At 43.5% G+C, this 27,228-nt stretch overlaps 1 protein-coding gene across 2 annotated transcripts in view; it reads right to left on the bottom strand.

Moving 5' to 3' along the window:
• The window catches only part of COG8 (component of oligomeric golgi complex 8), a 188,359-nt gene that overhangs the window by 124,135 nt on the left and 36,996 nt on the right, over positions 1-27,228 (bottom strand). The window contains exon 5 of one of the 2 annotated variants that reach the window (XM_078669308.1): positions 6,212-7,267. The exons of the other annotated variant lie outside the window; for it this stretch is intronic. Coding sequence (XP_078525434.1) covers positions 6,900-7,267 — 368 coding nt within the window. The 3' untranslated portion in view covers positions 6,212-6,899. Of the gene's footprint in view, positions 1-6,211; positions 7,268-27,228 lie in introns of those variants that run through there. 2 annotated transcript variants of the gene reach the window in all.

Genomic DNA, 27,228 nt, shown 5'->3' on the forward strand with positions numbered 1-27,228 from the left:
ACGGCGCTTTCTTCACTGCTCAACTTATCTAGCGCTCACAGTCTACCACACGATCTCTGCTGCCACAGGCTTCGCCGCTCTCTGCACGCCGGCAGCCTCCAATCGCCCCGGCAGGACAAAGCAATGCACAGCTGCATCGGCACCCGCAACAGCAACTTCCACTGCGACCAAGAAAAGGAAAAACCCGCCTATTTACGGAGTGAGGGGGGGGGGGAAGGGGAGAGGGTAAAATTGCAACAAACGAAAATATAAAATGTGTGCACATTTAAAATACATACCGCATCAAAAGTGTGCATTTTTCTTTTAGTTGCTCTGCTTCATTGCGCCATATATTTTAAACGTGCATACTTTTGTTGCATTATGTATTTTAAATGCGCACACACTTTATATTTTCTTTTGTTGCAATTCACTGTTAATTAGAATAATTTCACGTTTCACAGTCACACGAGTGGAACATTCAGGGCATATATGTATCCCACATAAATTTACTCTTTATATTCTTTTTGAACACAATATTTTCCTGTACACAGTGCTACTCGGTACCTAACTTCACAAGGTTTTTAATCAATCCCAATTAAGATTGGGACGTTTCTAACCACTCTAAGATGGTGATATACGCATTTTACTTTTCACTAGGGTTAGTTCTATTTCTATTGCCACACAATTCCAATATTTAAAACACATCATGGCGATCTAGCAGAGCGTTGACAGAGCCATTAACACAGTTTCAGACAAGTTTTTGGGAAGTTACTACCTGTAGGAATCTTTCTTTACTTCAGTGTACGTTAGGAGGCTACCTGTACTTATTTTTTTCGTGTTTAATATGCTAGAAATGGACAAGTCACTGAAATATGTGACAGGATTGTTCCTAACTTTTGCCTGTGCAAATGTGCATTTAAATACAGGTTAAGCAGTAAATATCTCACTTTGGATTAGGCACCAAACGTGGGTGCAAAAACCCCGCTGTGCATTTACCAATTGAGCTGCGCTATTGCACCCTTATACAATATAGTGAAATGCAAATATGTTTGCATCAGCTTTGCACATTATTTAGACATCTTCTGTTGTGCTCTTGGAGTTGTAATGCTTCCAACTAGAACAAGCAAGCGCTGGATGCACTTGTGCTAATTTTAGAACTGACACAAAAGCTGTTCACACCCTCTTGACCACTAGCACCAGGATTTACACATGACTTTGTGCATCAGAATAGATTTCTGGACTCGTGTTGAGCTCTTGCACTATGATTAATTGTAAATGTGATCTTTCAGTGAGTTATTTTGTCTCCAGTTGATTCTTAAACTGACTGGTCACCCAAAATTTCAAGCTAGAACCCCATATATGATCATTCCATTGAAGTTGGTTCCCTCTGTGTGCCTGCATTGGTTTCACCAAATGATGTGCCCCCCCACCCCTGTGCCATGTCAAACGTTTCAGGCATTATTATTTCTGTAATTTGTTTCTTTTCTAGCAGCACATATCTAACTGAACCGTGCAGATTGCAGGCAGCCTTTAGTTTTAAAAGCCTTGAAGTGGATCTAAAGCAACAAATTAAATGTGCGTCCAGTTTCATTCCAATTCATGGTTAGGATGCATGCTCCTATTTATCAGCCCACGGTACAAAGCTTGTGAATTATTAGCGCAGTCTGTATCCATTCGCCACCGCTTAAGGTATTTTTAGATTATTATAAGTACACAAGAAAACAGTAAATAACTGAGTGAGAGTTAAATCATTGGCCCGGTGCAGTAATGGGCCAGGCATTTGTTTGCACCGCTATATAGCATCAGCTCTACATTGAATGCTTGCCACGCAGTGTTTAATTTGTAAGAAACCTAAGTACAGAGACACAAGGTTTTTCTAAAAGACTGCAGGGAGCACTGCCACATGCATCAGGCACCCATGTGACACTAGTTTGATGGCTCCTTCACTGGGAGGTCTTTTAGAAATATTCTTTTTTTTTATTTGATACATGAGAGCTTTTTTATTTTCCATGACAAACAGATACATGGAGGAGAATTACCGATAATCACTTTACTCAGCATACCGGGAACTACATTTTTGAGCATACTCAACCATTTTTGCCCCATAAATTTGGACAGCTACTAGTCATTCATTTGCACTTGCATTTGGTTTATAATGCAAATATGTTAACATGAAAACAATGATCCCTAAAGAAACATTAGTTCACTTTCTCTGGTTTTAGGAGGCGTAATTAGAAGCATGAATGCCGTACGTATCAAATAATTTAGATATGGGGAGTATGCATACATTGTTTTAACGGTCTGTCTATGTTAGCGGAGTCGTAGATGGGGCATTGTAGTACGTTTCGAGTACACATTTGTGCATGGGTGGGTGTAATTTGCAGCACTGCACAATGGGTGTTGTCTGCAGCAGTGTTGGTGAGCGATGGCACATTATGGTACATGGTTTCCTTATCAAGCAGCAAACCTGTATTCCTAAATCAAGACTGCATGACCCAGTGTGTACTAACTGTATACCTTTTGCAATGCAATAGGTCTCGCATTACTGTTTGAGCTATTGGCATTGCGAACGATAATGTTTGTTACATTTGTTTGGTAAAAAATATCCTAGCAGTAGCATAAGTATTCAATTCAAATCCACGAAGCAAGAAAAGGGTGCAGTACCACAGGCTGTTACTAGGTGTACCTGTGGAGTTGTAAAGGGGTCTCTATTAGCCACATAAGGTACTGCACCCTTACCTATGCTGTTGCTGGGATATTTTTTACCCCAAAAAATAATCTAATAAACATTATTTGCAACACCACTTGCTCAAATTTTCAGTAATGCGAGACCTCTTGCATTGCAAATGCTTGTTTAAATCCAATACAGACAAGTGAAATACATCAATTAGTCTTTTCATGCACCTTCCATTCTGAGATTGGTTCCTTTTATACAATCTTTCTTACCCACAAAGAGCTGTTTCTTCCTAGAGAAGCCAGTCTTTTCTTCAATCAAAAATTTGCTAAGTACGTTTAGATCACTTTTGAATATCAGAAAAAAAACATTGGTTCGGGGTCTTAGCTAACTTTGTCAACTGCTTAGATATTGTATGTTTTTATTAATAGTATTTGTTGCGTTCCCTCTTCTGAAATACCCTTCTTAATTTGACATTCTGACATAGCCCAAACCTGCTTTTTGTTGCAGATTTTCATTCAGACCACGCTTGCCTATTTTTCACTGGGTGTGATTCAGACTTTAATGCAAAGTTATGCATCCTAGGTCGAGCAAATGGCTTTTACAATATACCAATACACTGCGACATACTCAATGCCTGTGTACGTTGTATTAGCTTTGAGTGTCACCAATGAAGTTTCTTCTGTGAGAGACATTAACCTCCTCAACATTCTACTTTCAGCAATTTCTAGGCGTTTTTCATTATTATCCAAAGACCATCTTCCAAATCCGTACTAGTTGGAACTTTCAACTTTGCCTTGTTTCCATAGAACAGAAATAATAATTTTTTATGCACAGTACTCTTATTTGTTAAACATTTCTCATGTGGTGTTTCAATTCACTGTATCAGTTCACCTCACTTTCAGGGAATTATTTTTTCTTTAACCTAGAGTTCCATAATCTAAATGAGTTTTTCCTGCTCTTTTTGCATCTTCTACAAAGTACCATAGACTCGTACAATATATACCAGGAGTCTGAAATTGAACAGCATATTGCTGCATGATTTGCTGTATTTGGAATGCTTGTTTTAATGGAGAAAAATGGTCTGCAATTAATGCGTACATGCCTTTCATTAAAGCATTAGTTAATTTGGTGTACTCTGCGGCTAAAGTAGTCAATCTATTGCGAGAATCCTGCAAAATCTAGTCCTGAATGTCCACAGAATTTGTGAGTTACAAATATAGACCACTCAAATATATGCACGACTGGTTGTCAACTCTCTATGCTGTCAGCACTCAATTGTTGTTCTATGATATCATTTCATGCAATTGTTCACATGCAATACTCAAACGTGTGGACTATTCAAGAGAAAATGACAGAACAGATTAATTCATCAATTTTGGGCTGGGTACCTATATGCATCCAAAAGCCTAGGCCCCCAGACTCAAAGGAAAGGAAGAAGTGTCAACATAAAAGCAGCAGTCCTCACCTACCGAAGCAATCCAGTGTTCTTTCTCTTCCTTCAATACAGAGCCCTGCTGGTAAATGGATCAGTTAGGGAGAGCAAGGGAGTAAAAACTGTCAGTTTCAAAATTTGTGTTTGAAACCGTCAAAAACAAATCCTTGGCTATTTCAATCAAGTCGTTTTGGCCCGTTACACTTGACTACTCACTGTTGCGCCCATGTTTATTTCACCAAAACAAAAATCACTCAAGTCGGTGTGTCTATATAACCTGGTTGCAGCATATCTCTCATCTTCAGTGCCACATTCATGAACGTGCAGATTTGCAGTATCAGGTGTAATACCCCTATCCTTTATAAATGCATGCAATTTGATGATTGAAGGTTGGTTGTAATAGATGTCTACCACAACAATTAAGATTTAAAATAAGTGGCCAAATTACCTGCAGAACTTTAAAGACCACCTTAAATCTAAGACAGAAGACCATATGCAGCCAGCGAAAATCACGAAAGGAGATGCTCATTTCAAGTTCTGCACAAAATCTAAAACGAGATGCAAGTAATGTTTGGGCCCAACTTTGAATTCAGAGTCGAGTAAAATTTCAGCTCAGATCTTTAGTATTTCCAAGCGTGAATCCATCCAGATTTTACCTGGAGGAATGTGTAAGGGAAAAACAATACATAAATGGGGAATCCTGTTATAATAAGCAGTAAAACCTCAAACATGTTATTCCTAATTGTGACCTTAAAAACATAGAGAGCAAAAAGAAGAACTGGAGGGTGACAGTTTTTCCTTATACCTAAATTGCAGGCCACCGAATGAACCAGTCCATATTCTACACTAAGTGGGACCTCCAAATCAGCAAAAGGGCACCTTTGATCTAGACTAGAGTTTTGTTCTAAAACATTCAAAGTGCATCAACACAAACGAATGGACCAATGAATGTAAAAACATCAAAGAAAGAAGCACGGGCATATAAACTATGAAGACACCCCAAAACACTTCTAGGTATCAGAACTACTAACGTATGCATGTCCAGAAAGCAGTCAGATGATATAAGGATTGTACACATGGCACACCGGGAGGGAATAGATGTATGCCATGAACAAAAAGCACTGCACACTCTCCTGACACAATCTCATTAAGCTGCCAATATACAAGCAAACCTGTGTGAAATGCCAGGATTTTGAAAGATATGTGATACACCTTGATTGCAGATAGTAGTGGATGAGATTGACCGTCTGTGAAGGATGCTTGTTGTCCGCACAATGAAAATATGTGTGACTATACCTGCAAAGCAAGGACACTATGACTCTGCCTGCGCCTCAATCTCTGATGCAGGAAAAAAAGTCTGTGTACTTGTATGCGATCTCAGGAAAATTGAGAATTTATGCAACCTCGCCTGTAATGCCAGGGTACTGATGGCTGTAGAAACCTGCCTCCCAGGGATGCCAAATTATCAAAGAATATGTGCCCGAGATGCTAAAATTTGACACATGACAATCAACCTATTGAGGAATCATAAACCATCATACGAAAAAAAAAAAAAGGAATAGCATTTTAAATCCTTCCCAAAAACGTTTTCTTAAATTCAAATAGTATAAATCTACAGAACTACTAATACTTAAAAGCGACCCATTTTATTAATCGTACATGGTTGAAAGGCAGAGTTGTCTCGGACAGTAATTTAGCTTGTGAAGTCTGATTTCATACACATTTGTGCAGTAGGCAACTTTACCTAGCTCTGTATGTAAATTTTAGCTACAAGACCCCTGGAAGATAAAAGCCCTCAATTTCCTTCACAGGTTGACTACAGCTGGGGCTGCGGTGGTCCAGATTCCTTAGTAAGAGTGATCTCCAGTGAACAAAATGATTTAGGCTCCATTTCAGATCAATTTGTGCCCTCTTGAGTCTTCCAACAAATGAATGATTGAGACATCAATAAGCTTCACAGTGTAGACATGTTCTTTGTCACGTGAACAACGTCCCTACTAGGCACCAAAATGTCACTTTATTGGATTTACTTCTAATGACCATGAACTGGTGTAGATAGCAACCAATGATCTAAAGAGATTATCATGTTAAAGCTTTTGACATTAATCAAGAAAACACCACTGTTAAGGTATCAGAATTTTAATTGGCGCTCAAGCGCCTATTTTATATATGCATATACTTGACAGTGCAAGAGAACTGCCCACATAGGGTATGCATAAGAACAGCTATAAGTAAGAGGTAGAACAGTCTAGCCGAATCATCACAGTAAGACCAAATTCATACCATAGAATGTATGGATATGAAAGCTACACAAAAGATCCCTCATACAATCAAGTATATATGCAAAGTCCGTTTATTACAGCGACAAGCATACGGCATAACAAGTGCCACACCCCTTAAACGGGGACCTGAAATGGTCTTCAGTTTTGAGTCTCTGGCAAAAAGTATTTTTTTCATCCATAATTCTATTGCAAATTTACAACTAGACACCAGAAAACAAATAAGGTATGTTCCTCAAATATTTTTGCCATGGTTAAGGACCGGTTGCTAACACAGTAGCAGATAAAGTATTCCCTCACTTATTGTAGGTTGGCATTTCAGAGGCTATTCATCCATGCTGTGCGTAGTCAAAATTCGCAACAAGGGCCCAACAGATCACACTTCACCAATCCCAGGATCTGCACTTAGTTAAGATTAAAAGTAGGTCCTACCAGAAGAGCTTTTACGAGCATTATTAGAACCCTTACAGAAATCATTCATCTCATGTGCCCAAGAAAGAAGAACTTAAGGCATAAAACACTACTTCTTGCTTTACGTTGTAGGGACCGTGGGGTTGGACTCCACATATGTGTCCACGTCCTCTTCCACGGATTCTTTTTGATCCTCAAGAGTTAAATTGGGCTCACATGGGAGCATCTGAGCTGCTGTTTCCACTATGTTCTTTTCCGATGCCACCTCCAAACTTCCCTGAGGGATAGTACTCTGATCTTTTCCAGCTTGCTTGGTGCTCTCCTCAATCAGCACTGTCTCATCTCCTTCCACCATCATACCTTTGGTGTTGTCCTCTGTAAGAAACGAGGACTCTTTTTTCGGGAGAATAGAAGCCAGTGCTTCTTGAACCGCAGTCACATTGATGGTGCCAAGGTTGCCATGCCGATGCAGCTGAGTGGGTGGAACACCTGTTAGGAACAAGTGAAAATAAACTCAGTTCCTAAAAGTATTAATAAATAGCAAAATGATTTATTAACTGAAAAGAAATGGTAATCCTTCAAGAAAAGCTGTCAAGAGAAAAATCAGAGGTATACAAGAGCAATGCTGAATTGGTTTCAGAGATGTTAATTTGAATGTACAGTGGATAACGAATGAAGACAGTAGACAAGACTGAACATACATTAATATGACAATTGTATAACAAAGTAATGGAAGGTATACTTTGTGCGATGGGTGTAGCTCTGAGTGCGGGCGATGGTACAGTAGTGCATTAATGTTAACATCAATATCGCTCATGTTTAAAGAGACAACATGTATTTTTAAAGGCTAGAAGGGAAATAATATTCCTAAGGATGAGCAGCCGAAATTTCTAATAGAGCTGCAAGGAACATAAATGAGCAAAAGCAAAATAATTTATGAATAGCAAAGGCATTCAAGACAGTAAGAAGGAGAATGTTAAAACAGTGAGCAAGTCTGGAGAGTACTGGAAGTAGTGAGTTTGAGAGGAACACTGCACTTCCGAGGTAGCCACCAACTTCACTGGCACACAATGCTCTCCTAAGCAGTTTATACCATAGTTTGCTCTGACAAGAGAGCAGAATATTGATCTTTCAGGAGATACCACCCTATTGTAACAAGGAGAAGAGGGTAGGCTGTTAAGGACTTCAATGAAGTTTCCTATGATATAGAACTAGGATTACATACAAGTAACATTTCCTTTTCCATTGTGGGATCATCGCTGGCAGTCATAACACTGCTTATAACAAGCACATCCCAATTGGAAAAGTGGCAAGAAGCTGGCAATGTGTATAACAGAACGAATCAGCCAAACGGGATTTGCAAAAAAGCTTCATCTACTGCCATGGAGTCTGAATCTTTACAATTTTGCATATCTAGAAGGCCAATGTGAAGATGTCAGCCACAGGAACTTTTCATAATAAGGCTTTGGTATAGCTGACTCAGTCTTAAAGTTGCAGAATGAGCTTCTTATTCCTGAGAAGTGGGTCACCATTAGCCTTATGGTGTCCTACGATTTGACATGAGACGATGGATGTTTTGTAAACGAATAAGCTCATTTCTCAAAGCTGATTGGATTTTCTGATTTCCTTTGTCTTTTCTAGGTAACAGCATAGGACATATTTTGGATCAAATTTGTGAAAAGTTCTCCCTGCCTGTCAGGTTGGCCTTCGAAAGCAGATGGGCCCCGGTATGGGATGATTTGCATGAAAGGTCAGACAACTTGCAGGACAAAGGACAGATGAGTTCTTACTGCTTTGACCTTTGCCGGGTAATTTCTGCCACTACTGTCATTGCGGGAGAACAGACTTACCTGCCTTCCGGCCACCTCTCAGCCTACCGGGGCGGCTCTGCTGCCTGCTTTCCACGCCGCAGCTGGGGGCTGTCCTGGGCTAGTTGCCGGGCTACAGGGGACTCCATTTCCTGGCACCCTTGTGTGGCGCTCCCTGCTCGCGTCATCTTACAGCGCCAGGATGGCGCTTAAAACAACAGGGCTCCTCCCGCAGTGCAGGACTGCTTTGACCTTTGCCGGGTAATTTCTGCCACTACTGTCATTGCGGGAGAACAGACTTACCTGCCTTCCGGCCACCTCTCAGCCTACCGGGGCGGCTCTGCTGCCTGCTTTCCACGCCGCAGCTGGGCGCTGTCCTGGGCTAGTTGCCGGGCTACAGGGGACTCCATTTCCTGGCACCCTTGTGTGGCGCTCCCTGCTCGCGTCATCTTACAGCGCCAGGATGGCGCTTAAAACAACAGGGCTCCTCCCGCAGTGCAGGACTGCTTTGACCTTTGCCCGGTAATTTCTGCCACTACTGTCATTGTGGGAGAACGGACTTACCTGCCTTCAGCCCACCTCTCAGCCTACTGGGGCGGCTCTGCTGCCTGCTTTCCACGCCGCAGCTGGGGGCTGTCCTGGGCTAGTTGCCGGGCTACAGGGGGCTCCATTTCTCAGCATCCTCGTGTGGCGCCCCCTGCTCGCGTCATCTTACAGTGCCCGGAGGCGCTTAAAACAACTGGGTGCCTCCCGTAGCGCGCTGGCGTGCCCGGGCCAAGGGCGCGCCCGTCGAAGCCAGGAAGAGGCTTGGCTGGGCCACCCCCTTTACACCTCTCAACTGGCCCTCACACAGACCTGGTTAGTGATTGACATTTGTTGAAGTTTTGTATTGTAGTTCTTTTCCTCTTCCTTAGTAATCAGGTCTTGGGATAAAAAGTCAACAATGAGTAAGACCATCCAAAAGGGGGTCGTTGGGACACTTTATGCTTTTCTCCTGAGAGCTGAATCTGTTCTCATAAAAGAGATCGAGCTCACCCAAAGAAGATTGTCTCTCGACTCTCGATCCCCGTAGAGCATCTGCTGGGGCTCCCTTAGTATGTTCCCAGGAGGGGGTGGGCTCATCTGTTGAATTACCACAGCAATTATCCTCTGGGCTTTCTCCTTCATTGTTAGCTGTTCCCTCAACTCCAGCTAGAGATCTTACCCCCACTATTATATCTCCCGATATGATACTAACTCGTCAGCAGCGCCAAACACAGGCTAAGGGAGAGGGTCGAGTCTCAGCTCCTTCCAAGAAAAGGAAGGCGGGTGGGCTCGCCGCTACCTTGCACCAGGTCAGTAAAGTGGCCAAAACTAAAGGGCCCTCCCGTGGCAAGAAAGGCAGTGCTCAAGATGCTGCCACACCTAAGATTCCCAGTCCCATATCTATTAATTCCCGGACTAGTTTCAATCAGATGCCATGTGAGGTGGAGGATAGGCTCATAGCCAAGTTTGAAGAATAACTGCAGGCAATGTTCGAGCCGTTGGCATTAAAATTTATAGATATTGGTCAAGGATTAACTAACATTGAGCACCAACTATTGTCGCCAAATGGCAAAACTATAAGTTGCCCTACTGCTTCTAATGAAGGTTTGGATCCTGTACCAACTGTTCCCGCTAGTCTACCTGCTAGTGATAAGGCTATGGCTGGTACTATAGTTGTAGACACCCCCCCCCCCCACCCCACCCCACCCAACGGGCAATACACCAGTTCCTGACGCAATAGCAACACGTAGGAGAGAAGCACCCGGGAGTAGCAATAATAGCAGGGTCCCACAGGGAGGTATGAACAGCCACTATTGCAATGAATCTCTTAACCTACCCCCCGAGCCAACACCCTATACTATTGTACTTACTAATGTACCCCATCTACAATCTGGTGTTGAGGAAAATTGGGTTTCTTTGAGGAACAAGGCCCTCCATATATTAAATTCCAAAACAAGGTTGGGAGGTCTTTTATTTGGGGGCTTTAAAATGGCACGCAGAATTGCGTGGATAGGTAAATCAAAGAAAACAAGCAGAGGCGACTGTGTGGTGGTCAATTTTGGGTCCCCCCCATCTAGTCAAATCAATCCTTGATAGGGCCGGCTCAAGGTATTTGAGTGGGGAAGGTATAAACATCTTACCTCTAGGGTCCTTTTACCAAGACACACGGTTGTTGCAAACGCCTAGGGTCGATTGTAACTTTGTACCACTTGCTCAGGGGATGTATGAGTATTCTGCCCCAACCTTTAATAGATTTGAATCATTTAACAACTTGGAGGATATTGACTGACTGGGTCCTGCAATCCTGTCTAGCAAAGCCTCCCCACGATGGGTTCAGGAAGGCAGGGGCTGTCGAGTGCTTCACACTAGGAGTAGGATTAACAGAGTGTCACACACAAGTAGTTTGGGTACTCGGGCAATACCGGGGGCTTGCGCTAACGATACGGTTCAATCTCGTATCACCATTGATAATGTTCCACCCACTCATGTCAAATTGTGATTGAGGCCCACTAACAAGTGTACCATTGGAGTCTTGCACAGTTCTTAAAATAGCTTCTTGGAATATTGTGGGGCTTGTAAGTAAACTACCCTCTACTGAATGGACTTCCTTCATTGAGGAACAGGATATTATATTGTTTCAAGAAACCTGGGCAGTGGACCAGGTTTTCTATGCGGGCTATATCAATTTCTCTAAACTAGCGGTACAGGGTGAAAGGGGCAGACCGAAGGGGGGCTTGTAAATTTGGGTCAGGCAGTTCCACTCTTATAAAATAGAGGAGATTGTCATTGACTCACGGGACATTCTCATTGTTAAGCTATCACATGGTAATTCTCCGGACATTGTATTCATTAATGTTTACTCTAGGGGTCAGCAAGGCGGGAAGGCGTGTGACACAGTAGACCCTTTAGATGTTTTTTTAATGCATCACAGAGGCAATAGTAACATTATAATCGCAGGGGATTTTAACTGCACTTATGAACCACTTGATTGTGAGGATATGAATTTTAGCTTCGAGGAGAATGACCAGTGGTTAATTCCACCACTGGAACTTCCACCCATAAAAAAGTGGACCAGAGCAGCACTCCAATTAAAAGCTTTCTGCCTGGAACATGGGTTAAGAGCAGCAAATGGCCGCATGAAGTCTGACAAACTTGGGATGCCAACATTTAGCAATGGGCATCGTTCTAGCTGCATAGACTATTTTATTATTAACATGGAACTATGGCCTGAATTGCTAGATATGATGGTGGAAGCCCTTCCTGAGAGTGACCATAACCCACTCTTAGTTTCCATGCGGGCTATTGCCCCTAATAATCTAGAAGGATTGCAAAATTGCCCAGATTTCGTAGAAGGCCATTTAACCAATGATACCAGAAGCCTTAAATGGTGCAAGGTTGCACTTGACCCTGATAAGTTGCAAGCTATGAGTAACCTAGTAGCAAATACTATTGTTACCCTTCAGACAGAGGCTGAATTGGGGGTACTCAGGGATAGAGCAGCCCAGACACACAAGCATCTTTTTAATCAACTGAAAAGTTTTTTTGTCACAAAAAATAAAAAAGGCCCAGTATCATCCGCTACCAAGGCTGCATCATGGTATAACTCCAACTGTCGCTCGGCCTATAAATCTCTGGCAGGTGCAATCAGGAGTAAGGAACAGGCCTCTATAAGAGAGAAGAGGCAGGCTTATGAGGTAGCAAAATCCAATGCTAAACGAGAATGGGACGAGGCCCATTGGGCGGAACTTCTCCACGCATGCTCTGGGAGGGACATGACGAGATTTTGGCACCTGGTGAAATGGGGGGAGTGAGGATCCTAGTAAAGTTCCCACTAACCATGTGGAACCGGATCAGTGGGTCTGCCACTTCAAAGGTCAATTTGCTAACGATCCAGGAGCTCAGGACACCTTTGTCGTGCCATCGCCCTCTCCTTCCCTCAGCATCTCTAGTAAGGAAGTAGAATCAGCCCTCCTTCAGGTTCCAAAAGGGAGGGCTCCGGGTATTGACTACATTCCTGCAGACCTTTTTGTACAAGACCTGGCATCCTGGGCAACGTATATCCAACTTTTAATGATGAATGCCATCGATGAAGGGGCAGCGATTCCCAGTTCCTGGGCAGGTGCAGTTATCCTTCCTATTTTTAAAAGGGGGGATCGCCCCCTACCAGGAAATTACAGGCCTATAAGCCTGATTGATTGCATTCAGAAGGTTGTGGCTAGAGTGGTTTTAGGTAGAATGCGGGTATGGATGGACGATTGTCACATCCTTTCAGACTTACAAGCAGGTTTCCGACGATGTATGAGTACAGTGGACCAGGTGTTAAGGTTCATCCTCATTTATTGGCGTACTGTTACTCTGGGGAGAGGCTCCATCTATGCAGCTTTCGTGGACCTCACGTCTGCATTTGACCTAGTCCCACGTTCCAAGCTGTGGCACAGTCTTTAAAGTTGGGCATGCTATTGGAAATCTTGGCTTTTGTTGTCAAATTGTACACAGACAATTTCGCCCAGGTTAGGTGGGACAAGGCAGGTCACACCACTGAAACGTTTCTGGTTGAGAAGGGGGTCAGGCAGGGGTGCGTTCTCGCACCTACATAAACGGGGTATCGAAATATTTTGAAAACTGCCCTACCGATGTTCCTAGTCTAGGTGGAAAAAAGATCCCACTCCTAATGTTCGCCGATTACACTCTTATCCTTTCCAAAACGAGACAGGGACTTCAACGTGCCCTGACAAGATTTGAAGAGTTCTGGCGGATCACGACCTGGTTGTCAATGTTGACAAACCAAAGTTTATAGTCCTCCAGAACTCCAACAAATACATCGGTGAAGTTAGGATGCAGGAAGGTACCTTAGAGCAAACAGAGATTTTTTCTTATTTAGGGGTAACCTTAGACAAGAAGATGAGCTGGAAGCCGCAAATAGACTGTCTCACGGTAAGACATGCCCAACTCTCGGGTGTGCTGCTTAGGGAGCATAGTCGCTCCTTCACCAAACCCGTAGCTCCAGTATTGCAGATCTATAACTCCAAAATCAGTGCCGCAATATTGTATAGCTCAGAGTTGTGGGCGCATGCGAATCTGGATTCGCTGGTGGTGGCACAAAATAAATTTGTACGATCATGAACGGGTTTGCCGCAATCAACCCGCCTTATTCCCCGTTATATGGATTTGGGGTGCCACTCCATTAGGGCTGTAGCCCGTTATAGATTAGTATCCTACTGGAGGAGACTCTGGGCGACTCCCGAATTAGCCAACTATGCATTGGCTGTGTTGGAAATTCGGGATATGGACGTGAACAATAACATTGAGTGGTTTAGGAGTTGGGACTGAATCGGTTGTGGACTTCCCCCGAGGGAAGTCTCTTTCCCAGCAAATCATAGTTAAAGACAGCATATTGGCATATGATTTATTCCCGACAGTTTATAACTTCCAGCAGTCTTACCCTGTCAAGCACCTTCCTACAAATTAAATCTGAACCTAATTATGAACAGTACTGGGATCTAATCACCTCGACTCATGATAGAAAACTATTCCACCAGTTTGGAGTGGGAACACTACCCACCAAGGCTTTCACCTCAAAGAGATCTAACTTGTATGCTAATCATAGTAAATGTCCTTTTTGCCTAGACAGGGTTGAAACTGTGGCCCACATGTTATTTTCTTGTCCAGCATACCATAACCCGAGGAGCTGCTGGCTGAAATCCTTGTGTTTATCTATGGGGACGAGGCATACAGATTATTTAAAACCGCAGTGGATGGCCCCAATGTGATTGCTATAGCCAAGTTCTTGGGCTGGGTGTGGGTGATTCGCTGGTCTGCAGGGAGGCATAGGTAAGCTTCCTCCCTTTTTTAATAACCTGTAATATTTTTGTATATGAATTTGCTCTTCTTAAAGGAGAACTGTTTCCTGGCCCGCTATATGGGTGTGTTTTAGAGTTGTACTAAATAATTTATGGTTTTAACAATGTGTATTATATGACATAGTCACAATCATGCGTGTCGAGATAGTGTAATGATTACTGACCAATTTAGTCCCTGTGTCTGTACTGTGATGACTTTTGTGATTTCTTTAAAATCGAAATAAAGTTTATAAATGGAATGAAAAATAATCATTTGAAATACTGTATAACGTGTGTGAACATACAGCTTTCACAATATTAAGCTCTCAAAAAGTCTTTATTTGGAAGGAATACTTTCTTAATTCGGCAACACGTACTGTGACCAAGGATAATACAACCCAGTTTTGGCCAAATGGCGGAAATACAGCAAAATTACTTCGTCTTGGCATGATTTCACAGTTTTCTGTAAACAGATATGGAAGCCCTTTCTCTCGAAGGTGTGTGATGACCTGGTGGAAAGACAGTTTGTCTCAACAGCTATATCAGTGCAGTCTAATGCCAAATTTAAATGCCAATACTTGAGAAATTCTGAAGACATTCCATCAAGCTCAAGAATGGTAGCTTGTTGTGAAGAATCAATCTTACTTTCAACCTTACAATGAAGCTCTGGCCTTCATGGCAGTTTTATGTGGAGTCTCTGTCGTATGGATTGGGGAACAACAATTGCAAAGGGTGCACGAGGGCAAATTTTATTCTGGATGTGGATCATCTTACTCGGATGAGGACTGTGAGATTTAGAGTCATGAGGAAAAGGAAACGTCAGCACATTATTCAAAAGGGCACTGTGCCCAATTAAACAGGTTCCGGATGCCTGGATGCAATGTTTGTGCATTTTTGTTGCTTGCATTTGCATTCAAGAGTTCGTGGATAGCCACATTCTTAAAAGAGCACTGGCAAAGCCAATACGTCAGGAATTAGCTACCAGCCTTCTGGCTTTGTCAATGTAAGGTTTGTTTTTACATGGTTTTTGTACAACTTTATTTTTGGGGAAGCCACCAGATCCCTACCAATATTAAACAAGCATTTGCAATGCAATAGGTCTCGCATTTCTGAGAGTTTAAGCTATTGTCATTTACAACGACAATAGCTCAAGCTCTTGTAATGCAAGACCTATTTTGCTTTGAAGAGGCGGCAGCCAGGCTGCTTGAAAGTGACAGCAGATGGCAAGGAAAGCACGTCGAACCTGCAAGTAGGAGAAACCCATTTAAGAAAAGAGTGCTTACAGACGAAATAAGAGATACTGTGTCGCAACCTCAGTAAAAGGTCCAGTCATTATGTGAGGTTACAAATCTAGAGAAGGCGGTACCAAGGAAGGACTAACAAGCCTAATAACAACTCGCGAGCCAGCGTTTACGAAGGAGAATGACACAATCCAATGACAAATATGGGGGAGAGTGGGCGGGGCTTCAAAGCCATACTTCAGTACTGCATGTCTTGCAGAGGCGCATGCACTGCCCAGGCTTAACCTAAAAACAACTAGCTAAACGCCCAAACATTTTTTGGTTTTAAAAATCCCTTGGCACTGGAAGCAACTACTTTATGTGAAATTAGCCAAAGGCTGAAGAGGCTGCCCCATGCAGAATGCTGTAATGGGTGGAAGAAAAATGTGAACAACAACAGACCAAAGGAATAAAACGTTTGAATGAATGACCCTATCAGGATATTATGTGGGAGATGAGTAAGGGCACAGACCATCGATCCTGGGGGGGGATGACGCAACCATAGATGCAATAATGCCTGGCGTGGGATGGGAGGAAGGGACCTAAATTGCATGAAACAGTGGCATATGTGACAGATTTGATGTACGCTACTACATTATGTGCCATTTTAGGATTTCAATGGCTAGACCTGTGGGTCTCTGGAAGCGGAAGACTATCACTGCCTTGTATATGAATATCATGGTGACTTATACAGGGTGAGGGGGGTGGGGGTGGAGGAGGGTATTTAATGAAGATTTAAAACCAGGAGTTGCGGAACTTGCCTAGAGTTTGGATTATTGTTACTGATTACTTGGGCACTGCAATGATTGGCACTATATTTGATGAGAGGTGGGGGAAATGCACCATGCTTCCATATCGTTTTCTACCTCAGAGCAGGACACTAGTTTTACCTTTGAAAATGTAAAATATATTTTTTTAAAGTAAGGATAGTGTGTATAATTTTAGTAAAATTAAAAGGTCTCAACTAAGAGACCTAAAAATGTCATACAGCCTTCATCGTTCAGACTCAGTTTCACTTAATGATAATGATTAATTGCAGGAGTGGGTCGTGGCAGAAGAGAGACATCTGCGAACTGCGTGCACGGATGAGCATGCAGAGTGTGATCTGAAAATATGGGCAGATATGAATACTGGCTTATCGGAGGTAGATGAGCTAACGCCTATCTGCTCCGCCGTTTGGGGGGGGCATCAGACTTGTAAGGAGTCTGCCGAGGACCACTAGAGGCCTCTTACAAACACAGGACACAACGTCTCCCCCTTTGTTAAATAAAAAGTACGAACAAATATATATAAATATAGACATTATCACTCCTCAAAGAGGGGTCAAGGTGCTTGCACCAGTCTTCCAGATCCAGTTGTACGCGATAGAGATGGGGCACCTTCATCTAGCATCTCGGGAGGTGAGTCAGATGCTTGACCCTGGCACTTAAGTAGACTGGCCTCACTCCTGAGGCCTGGAGCTGACGAACAACGAGGCAAAGGCTTTAAGTGCTACGAGTCTCTGGTTATGGATTTTCCAGGTTGTTGAGCAGTTACCATATGTCCTTTGCTCGCCACAACTCTTAGCGATTCAGCATCAAATGGAGCATCAGTCTTGCGCTTATGCTTTTACTTGACAGGAACTCAGTTCTTTCTCGAAAACTGTGTCTGGAGCACATTGCATTTATCGGCATAGGCTTTAATTTTTTGCATTTGCAAGAGGTGTCATTCACATGAATCTCATGAGGGTCTATTGACCAACTGGTGGTCCATTGTGGTATGTTCGTTCCAAGTGCTCTTCCAAATAGCAAGATGGCAGGACTTTATACTGTCGTAGAATGAGGAGTGGAATGGTAGGCATGGAGGGCTATGCGTAAAGCTTACTTTAGATCGATATCTTTCTGTGCAGCACGCTGAACCACCCTTTTCAAAGTACTCATAAATCATTCAATGAGTAAATTTGCCTGTGGCCAGAGAGGTGTACTTTCGGATTTCCGAAAATGGTAAGCAACGCCTGATGATCCGTGACAAGAGTGAAATGCTTACCGTACAGAAACACATGGAAGGGTGCATACGCTCACACTACAGCTAAGCTTTCTTTCTCCGGTTGAGAATAAGCATGTTCAGTCTAAGATTGGCTCCTCCTAGCATAGGCCACAATGGGTGTCTGAGCATTGGGCTGTACACTGTGTTGAGCAAGGATCGCTCCAAACCCTACCAGGTTTGACTCCGCCACAATCTATGTATGCAATTTCGAAAGCCATTTCAGTTGCATTTTCAATTGTGTTTTTTATTATCTTGAGACGTTGATCACATTCAGATGACAATTCAAACAGAACATTTCACTTTGTTAGTTTTCTTCGAGGGGCACTCACAGTGGCTAATTCACAAATGTACCTGGAGCAGTAACTGGCCATGCCGAAGAATGGTCACATCTTCTGGAGGGCAAGTAGATGACAATGCTAGTACGTTTTCTGGGTCAGGATTCATTCCCTTTTAAGAGAAAATATGCTGAAAGAATTTGTCTGCTTCTGTGAAACCCACACTTCTCTGCATTTAATGTGAGACCTGCATCAGCAAGCAGATGGCATACTTGTGTGAATGCATTGTTATGTTCCTTTTGTGTAGCCCCAAACACCAGTATATCATCCCTGTAGTTAAAAGCATACCTGGCAGGCAGAATTGTTCAATGAATTACATACTGAAAGATTTCTGCAGCGGACGACACACCAAAACTGTTTTTTTTTTATATCTGCACAAACCAACATGGGTTTAAAATATAGTAATCTACCAACAGTTCAAGTTGATGATAGCCTTTGTTCAAATCAAGGCGTGAGAAAACGTTGGCACCATTCAGCTGCATGATCATGTCCGCTACATGGGGACTTGGAGGTCTTTCTCTTTCGATTGCTTTGTTGGCGTGGCGCATACCAACACAAGTGAGCACTAAACCTCCACTGTCTTTTTTGCACCACCACAATGGATGAAACCCACATGTTGGACCAGTAGAGCGCTCAATGTGGTCATGCTTTAACAGTGTTTAGAGTTGTTTCCTCGTAGGCTTCCTGTAAATGAAAAGCAATTTGACGGGGTTGCTGTAAAACAGGGCAAATATCTTCATTAATGTGAAGCTGTACCTTCATTGTCTTAAGTTTTCCAAGTCCATGAAATAATGTCAGTAATTGATTCACTATTTCAGAATGGGCATTCAAGTTGTAGTTAACAGAGATCAGTTCCATGTCAGCAGCAGAATCGAATCGTATTAATCATTCACTTAGCGGAGTACCTGGGAGGACATGAATTGGTACTTGCACTGTCGTTTTCTTGTGCCACATGGTCGCCTCAAATGATCCTCAACTCTGCAAAGGCATAGACGCTGCCCAAGTGCCTACCTTTGTTCTCAACAATGCGAGAGGTGGTTTTGGAGATAGTTCTTTGTACTTTTCTGCCCTCATGAGGTTATTGGCCCACCACGTTCTACAATAAAGATTGTAGGGCAACCATTCACCTTGAGTGTGATTTCAAGACAATGTCCAAATGAACCATGTTGCTTCGTGTGTTGATTCTTTTCAGATTTGTGGTTTTCCTTGCAAGCGGCTAATCCTACATGTGAACACTGGTCTATGATGGACATCACCATCGTAACATCTATCTTCCTTATTGTCACTCAATGAGGATGTCAATGGACCATTGGAAGATGAATTTGATAACAATCAACTTTGTTTCGTTTCCACTTACCTTAGTTGATGTTGCTGTTTGGCCTTGTGGGAGTGGCTGGAGTGCTTCCGGAACTTTCTGGCATCAATCTTCTCATCTCTCTGTGATGCACAGCAGCTCTTTTGCTTTGCATACTGTTACGAAATAGTTATATTTCCCACAGCCTTTGCATATTTATCCGATGGTGGCACATTTACCTTCATGAAGAAAAGAGAATACATGGCGGAAACACAATTTCTTTTTCTTCAGAGTTACCACTCTCTGGGCCTCTGCCTTGTGTTTCTGCTTACTTTTCATGCTCAACATGGATTAATTCTGTGTTGTTCCAGCTTCCACATAAGAAGCTTGTTGATCAGCATGTTCCTACGCTCTTGCAGCTATGAGAACTTTCTCCAAACTGACCAGCTCTCGCAGCATGCGTCATCGGAATAAATCAGAGATGCAACCATCAATAACTCTAAAACATATGGCTTCTTCATCATTGAACCTGCAGTGTTTTATAAGCATATCAATTCTCTCCGCAAACTCATCCATTATCTCACCAGGTTGCGGTCTTGCTTGGTTGAAAGTATACCTTTCATAGTCGACATTCAGCATTGGATTGAACTTGGCAGGAAATGTCTTCTTGATTTGACGGTAGGATACTTCATCAGTTTGTGATATTTTCTTTATCACTTCTTTTACTCCATAACCTGCAAGGTTCTTTAAGTATTTGATGATCTTTTTATCTTCTTCCTCTATAGCATCTATTAAGTAATAGAACGTTTCAATCCAGGCAGTCCATCTGGCGCCAATATTCAGCTTTTTGGCAGAATCGAGCGGAAGTGGTAGTTTTAGGAAAGCAGCTGTCCATATTTGGCGCTCTTCTCAGGAGCCACATGAAAAAAGTTCATGATTCCCAAGGCCTTTCGGTGTATTGGACGCTACTTTCCACGCGGCTCAACTGGGCTTGGTCGTCACACCCGCTTCAAGGTTGTGTGGCACTTCCCTCACTCGTGCTGGTCAGTACATTTGTACTTTCTTTACCCGGTTGTCACAGACTTTCTCGTATCTGCTTGTAGCTGCCTTTTTAGCATTTCTTTGCACCGGATCGTGTCTGCCTCTACTGCTTTCTTGCACCTGGCTGTCACTGCCTTTAGAGCATCTTTGTACCTGGTTGTCACTGTCTTTAGCATTTCTGCTTTGTATCGGTACTGGCTCTGTGTTATGCTGTGGCGCAGTAGCTCTTCTTTCAGCGTTTTGTGTAGCCCCAAACACCAGTATATCATCCCTGTAGTTAAAAGCATACTTGGCAGGCAAATTGTTCAATGAATTACATCTTGAAAGATTTCTGCAGCGGACGACACCAAAATTGATTTTTGGCAGGCTTACGGACTGTTCTCCTCCGTCGGGCCTTCACCTTCTTTGGAGGCCGCTCAAAAACTGGAGTTGTACTTTGACTCCACATACTCCAACCGTAGACCGCTTCTCGAGCCGCACGTGGCATGCACAAGCAATTTCCTGGAGCACTACAAATTCTCAGGGAGAGCAGTTATGTGTCTTTGGGGCATGTATCCTGTATCTCGTCGCCAGTTGTAGCATCCTCCTCAGCACAGGAGCATGTAAAAACCATGCCACACACAGAGCTCTGATTTGCAAGGCTGTATTCTTCAGCATGCAACCGTTAACTGAACTTACTCTGTCACAAACTTTATTAATCACACCCAGTCACATCTACCAGATTACGCAATACTTGTAAGGAGTCTGCAGAGGACCACTAGAGGCCTCATACAGACAAACACAGGACACGACGATTATATAAGGGACGCATCTGTCGCAAATGTTTGATTGTAGTTGCTGGTAAAAGGGAAACACCTATAATCGTGGTTCTTAGCATCCTGCAACTTTCCAAGTACTAGTGGCAGCAGTTGATAAAACAAAATGAAGACCGCCATCAAGCCAAGGAGAGAGGGCAGTTAGTGCACTGTAGAACAAGGAGACGCATTTAGACTCAGACATTTCTCTTGATTAGCAACTGGTCTCCTCCAAAGAAAATAATTCAGTTTTGTGTGTCCAGAGAAGCTCTCAGGTGGTGGATAACTTGCTCCGAGGTTGGGAAAGAACTGTGTTGGTTTATCTGGGGCCTTTGTCATTGGAGAAGCAAAGCTGTCATTTGGAAGTCTTGCCACAATTTCTGGAAAGAGTAAACTTTGATTAGCCATCTGTTCAGATAAGGATAAATGGGAATGTGTCACTTAATGAGATGCGCTATAATCAGTCATGCACCTGAAAACAGCATGCAGTGCTTTTTCCAGTCATACTGGTTTAGACCTTTCTCAACCTAAATGCAGAGGAATTTCCAAGGCTTCTTCAGAAGGTGAAGGTAAGTATCTTGGGGAGCGCCTGCATTCATTTATTTTCCTTCTTTCAGGGGTTGGGGATAGATCTAATACTGGTCTAGCATCTTGAACATTCCGTGTTTGTTGCTTTTTCATTTGTTCACTGTTGTTAAGTCTTTGGGGCTTGAGTCTTGTTTTGGACACTTTATTTTGTTAACTTTATGGGATGAAGACACTGGTGCCACTGTCTGCCTCTGCAATTCTTAAAGTTCAGAATGATGGCAATGGCAAGACTTCTTCAATGAAAGCGGTGGCATCTTAACTGTTGAGGACAATGACCCGAGGTACCCATAGCTGACAACTGAGCTGACCCGTACAATGTTTTTTTTTTATTGTGAACCGAACATTGAGCAATTCATATGGTAAAATATAAAGAGTGGAATAGGGGTATCAAGGAAACCTATGTATTTCTGAAATTGACACCAAATACGGAGTTTAGGAGCAATGGTTATGTGTACATTTCTGATTTTGTTGGTACCTATACTAGCATTCAGAAGAAATGTTTTTAAATGTCTTCCTTATACATTGGCTTACATTTGGAAGGTACAAACGCAGAGGAATCTTATAGGTAATAACACATGTTCTACTATTGCGTTTTCACATATCGCTCAATAAAAGTAGTTCCTCACTTGTGTGGGTAGGTCTAGTGCCCGTGAGAAAAAAGGACCCATAAATGCAGCCCGGAAACATCACATTTTACAACTGAAAACTAACCCTTATTTTGCAATGTGGTTAGCTGTGGATTATGGACTCTACATCAGATAGGACCTAGGAAAACCTAGCAAACCTGTACATTTTTTAAAACAAGACAGCCAGGGGAATCCAGCGTGGGGTGACTTGCGTGGCCCTCGCCGGAGAGGTTTGCAAAGACTTCTTTATCCAGAGGCCTTGCAAACCTCAGTCTTTGACTAAAACATATATTTCCTGTGAGGAAAACTTCAGGAATCTCAGGGGAGCCACATATTTTCTAATGCCCAGCATACCCCTCAGGTCTCTCAATAAAAATGTCCATCACTGTTCCCAACAGGAATGGGCACAAAACGCAACATAGACATCACATTTTTATCACTAAAAACGGACCCTTTATAGGTCGAAGCCTACCAAACAGTACAGATGTCTGGTTTGCTAAAGAATCTCGGGGATATTTCGAAAGCTGATTTAGGAATGCATTCTGCCTGTTGCTTACCATTGGCTTTGTGGGTTGTAACTCACATTTTGTGGCTTTTTATTTGATGGCTTTATTTGCTTTAGGCTGTCCAGTTTGAGATTGTACCTCTCATTGCCAAAACCTTGTTTACTGTATTCTTCCACTAACTTGCTTCCTGTAATCAGGCCTTTTAATCTTGTTCCTATCTTGTAACATTTGCTGTGCATTCAAAGACAGAGGTCACATTTTATGCTCTCTCTCCTGAAGGAGCTTGGCATTTGCTTTCTTTCTCGAACTTCATCTCCTCTTACATGAATACTCAGCAGTAGTGTCACATAAATTCTCTCACTTTGATGTAAGATTTTTTTTAGCATACAAAAATATGAACTGTGCTTATATTTCACAATAGATCAGATTTAGTACAAATGAAGCATTTTTTGTAGTTCTGAAGTGTGGTGGAAATAAATATTTGAAAACGATCAAAACATCAATATACTAGGTGATGATATTTGCACATTATCGTGTGTGTGTAAAAAAACCTGTGTTTGGGTGCAAATGTAATGGTCATTTCAATTGATTCTCTGTTGTCTGTAATGGCAAAGTGCTACCACATCCTGCATACTACACTCCATGCCCCGACACTACGACACTCCACTGTACCCCAATTTACCCCACTCTACTTTGCTACAATCTATCCCACCCCAATGTAACCCAATCTACTAAACGCTAACCTAATCTACCCAAATCAACTCCACTCCACCCTAATCTACCCCACTCCACCCCAATCTACCCCACCCCAATCTACTCCACTCCACTCCAAATCTAGCCGAGCCAACCCCATCCCACTCTACCTCACTCCATCGCAATCTACCGCACTCCGCTCGAAATCTATCCCACTGCCCTCCAATCTATCCCACTGCCCTCCAATCTACCCCGCTGTGCTCCAATCTACCCCACCCACACCACTCTATCCAACTTCACCCTATCCCTCTCCACTCTACTCCACTCCACTCTAGTCTACCCCACCCAAATCCCAATCCATCCCACTTCACTCCAATCTATCCTAACTTAATCCACCCACTCTACCCCACTCCAATGCATTCCACTTCACCCCAATCTACTCCACTCAACCCCAATCTACCATAATTCACTCAACACCACTCTCTCATGCCTATGTACCACACTCCAATCTGCTCTACCTCACTCCACCCAAATCTACCATACTATAACCCACCGAATCTACCCCACTTCCCCAACCCATACCACTCTACCCCCACACAACCCCACTCTCTCCCAATCTACCCCTACACCACACCACTCTACCCCAACCTTCCCCGTTCCACTCTCCTTCCACACCAAACCCCTCTACCCCAGTCTGCACCATTCCACTGTACCCCCACACCACTTCACTCTACCCACACACCACTCCACCCCAACCTACCCTGTTCCACTCTACCCCATACCACCCGACTACCCCCACACCACGCCAACCTACCCCAATATATCCCACGCCACTCTACCCCGATCCACTCCCACTCCGATCCACCCCACCCCAATCCACTCCCACTCGCACCCCCACCCGATCCACTTGCACCCCCACCCCGATCGACTACCACTCCCACCCGATTCACTTCCACTCCATCCCATCCAATTGTGAGCCACTAACGTTTGGCCATGCTAAACAGCAGCCACACATGTGTGCATAATGGCTAAAACACATTGCCAAAGCTTAGAGCTCTTGTATAGGTGAGGCCTATTGGTTTTGCCAATGCTTGTTTTGCAAAATGGGTAGCTGTGAATTTTGAGCTCTAATTAAGCAGGCACTTAGGGAGACCTATCAAACCTGTAGGTTTTTGAAAAACAGACACCTAGGGGAATCCAGGGTGGTGTGACTTCTATGGCTCTCACCAGGTTTTCTTACTCAGAAGCCCTTGCAAACCTCGTCTAAAACCACACATTCTACTCATATCTGTGCAAGAAGTAGCAATGGAATAAGTTTGGTTGTTATTGCTGTGACCGAATTGCTCTCCCTCTATGCTTGGAAAACCTGCCAATGGCTTTTATGATTATTGTTGCTTTTGTTTCCTGGAGTGTATATGTACTAGCCAGGAAAGTTTGGTGCCAATGACACCAAGTATACATATCTGTCGAGCTGCTCCATTACGACTTCCCCAAAGGTCCAGATTATAGATGTATCTTTTTTTTCCTAAATGTAACCATTTTAGTTTTTGAATGAGTAACTTGGAGTTTATTTTCCAGACTATAGGCATTTAGTTTAGACAATTGACAAAGCCCCGGGGACAAAGTTGGGGAAACCGCCGCTCCTCCTCCTTACTGGGGCACGGAGGTAGGGCTCAATGCCAGGGTAGACCCCCCCATCCTTTTGTTTAGACACCATTTTGAAAACCCTGGAGATTAGTGTGCTTTATGTTTGGGGTAAACCCCCTAGCCACCCTGTAGAAATTCTTATCGGCCCGTGGGGACAGTCATGGGCTCACCCATCCCCGGTCGCTGGTGTCTAGAGGGCTTTCTCTCCCGCCCCCCCCCATATATATCTTTAGGTCTCGTCTGAGCCAGCGCATGCACTGCGAGACATTTAGTAAGTGGGTTTTCAAAGTGCTAACTACAGGCTTTTGGTGGTTACACGCGTGTGGTTACGCGCGCAGCTGCCATCTGGCTTTCTGTAATGGCTCATTCAGCTTCATTTGCCTCTTCTATCGTCTCTGCTCGCACTACTCCCTCCCTTCTCCCCCTCATCAGCTTCATTTGCCTCTTCTATCGTCTCTGCTCGCACTACCCACTCCCTTCTCGTCAGCTTTATTTGCCTCTTCTATCAGTTTGCAGCACCCGGGAGCTGTGCACATCTAGAAGTTATCCTGAGTTGTGTACCCCTTGAAGCCTTGCAGCACTCCGGAGCTTGCGGTTGTCGTCCGTCCCATGGAACTCTTGCAGCACTTCGAAGGTGTGCGCCTCTTGCAGCCCTCCGGATCTGCGTTACTCAGCAGTGCTCTAGTGATGTACACCTCTCGGAGCCATGCATGAGACTCACCCCGGGGCTGTATACTGTGTGAAGATGCGCAACAGCGTAGTGTAAGCTAAAAGGTTGCGAAAGACCCACTATGACCTTACCAGAAACGATCAGAGGGCATACCATTGGTTGCCATTTTTACTCTTTCATGCTTTGTTTTTTATTCAGTAGGTTTACTTGTCCCAACTGGTTTGTCCCTCCTTGGAGCATAGCATCTAACCCATCCTTTTTTTGACTGACTTTTGTTTCACTGCTCACTTTTATGTAACATATTCTTTTTGGGTAAGCACTCCAAGAGACTGCATGTATTTTCCAGCTCTCTCCCTTTTGTGCTATCCTCCTCCACCATAACCCCCGCCCCCACTTTGTGTGTTGTGCTCTCCCTCCTTGCTCTCACCCCCTGCAAGCTCTGGCCCATGTTCTTCTGTCATGTGTTTCTCCCCCAAAACCATCTACTGCCATCATGCCATGTTGCTCTCCCCTGCATGCTTGCCCCTGCTCAGTGTAGACCGCTCGTGTGCTTTCCGTTAGCTATGTTCCTTCCCCAGAAAACACCACTGCTCTGTTGCTTTACTCTGTGTGCTTCTCTTGCTTGTGAAAACCAATATGCCTGCCCTCTGTTACTCTCCCTTGTGCACTTTCCCCAAGATGTAAATGTTGCTCTTACATTCGTTCTTCCCCTGCAACTCTCCCATGTTCTATCTCTAGTGCAGTTGTTCCCTTCTGAAAACGCCCTGTATTGCTTGCCCTGTGTAGCTTTCCCCATATGCTTCCCTCCCCTTGCCTGCTACACTCTCTTGTTTACTTTAAACCAACAAGCTTGAGTACTCCTGGTTGCTCTGTCGTGCTCTTCTCCCTTTTAAATAGTCCTTTGCTCGTATCTCGTTGCTTCCGGTGCTCAGTGTTCTCCATTTTGTGTGCTTCTACCCCTAAAATGCCAATGTGGTATATGTTAACTCTCAGTTGTGTTCTCGACCCCCAGAAAAACACACAGCACTCCTTGTTGCTCTCTTCATGTGCATCCCCCCCACGCAACCCACTCCTAAATAGCTCAGGCACAGGCAGTGGGTCAAATTGGCAAGACCTATTGGCTTTGCCAGTGCTTTTAGCCAAGGTTTTCTTTTTCAGGTCTTGCCTACTAGATACTTTTTAGCTGTCTGAGGACGTAAGCCTATTGTAAGCCTAGTGTGGACTGTATACAAAACCTTCAGTGGGCTTGCAGCCCACCCAGTGCTACCTTTGGTTGGCT

This window comes from Lissotriton helveticus, chromosome 12 (genome assembly GCF_964261635.1).
Source record: "Lissotriton helveticus chromosome 12, aLisHel1.1, whole genome shotgun sequence".
Lineage (NCBI taxonomy): Eukaryota > Metazoa > Chordata > Amphibia > Caudata > Salamandridae > Lissotriton > Lissotriton helveticus.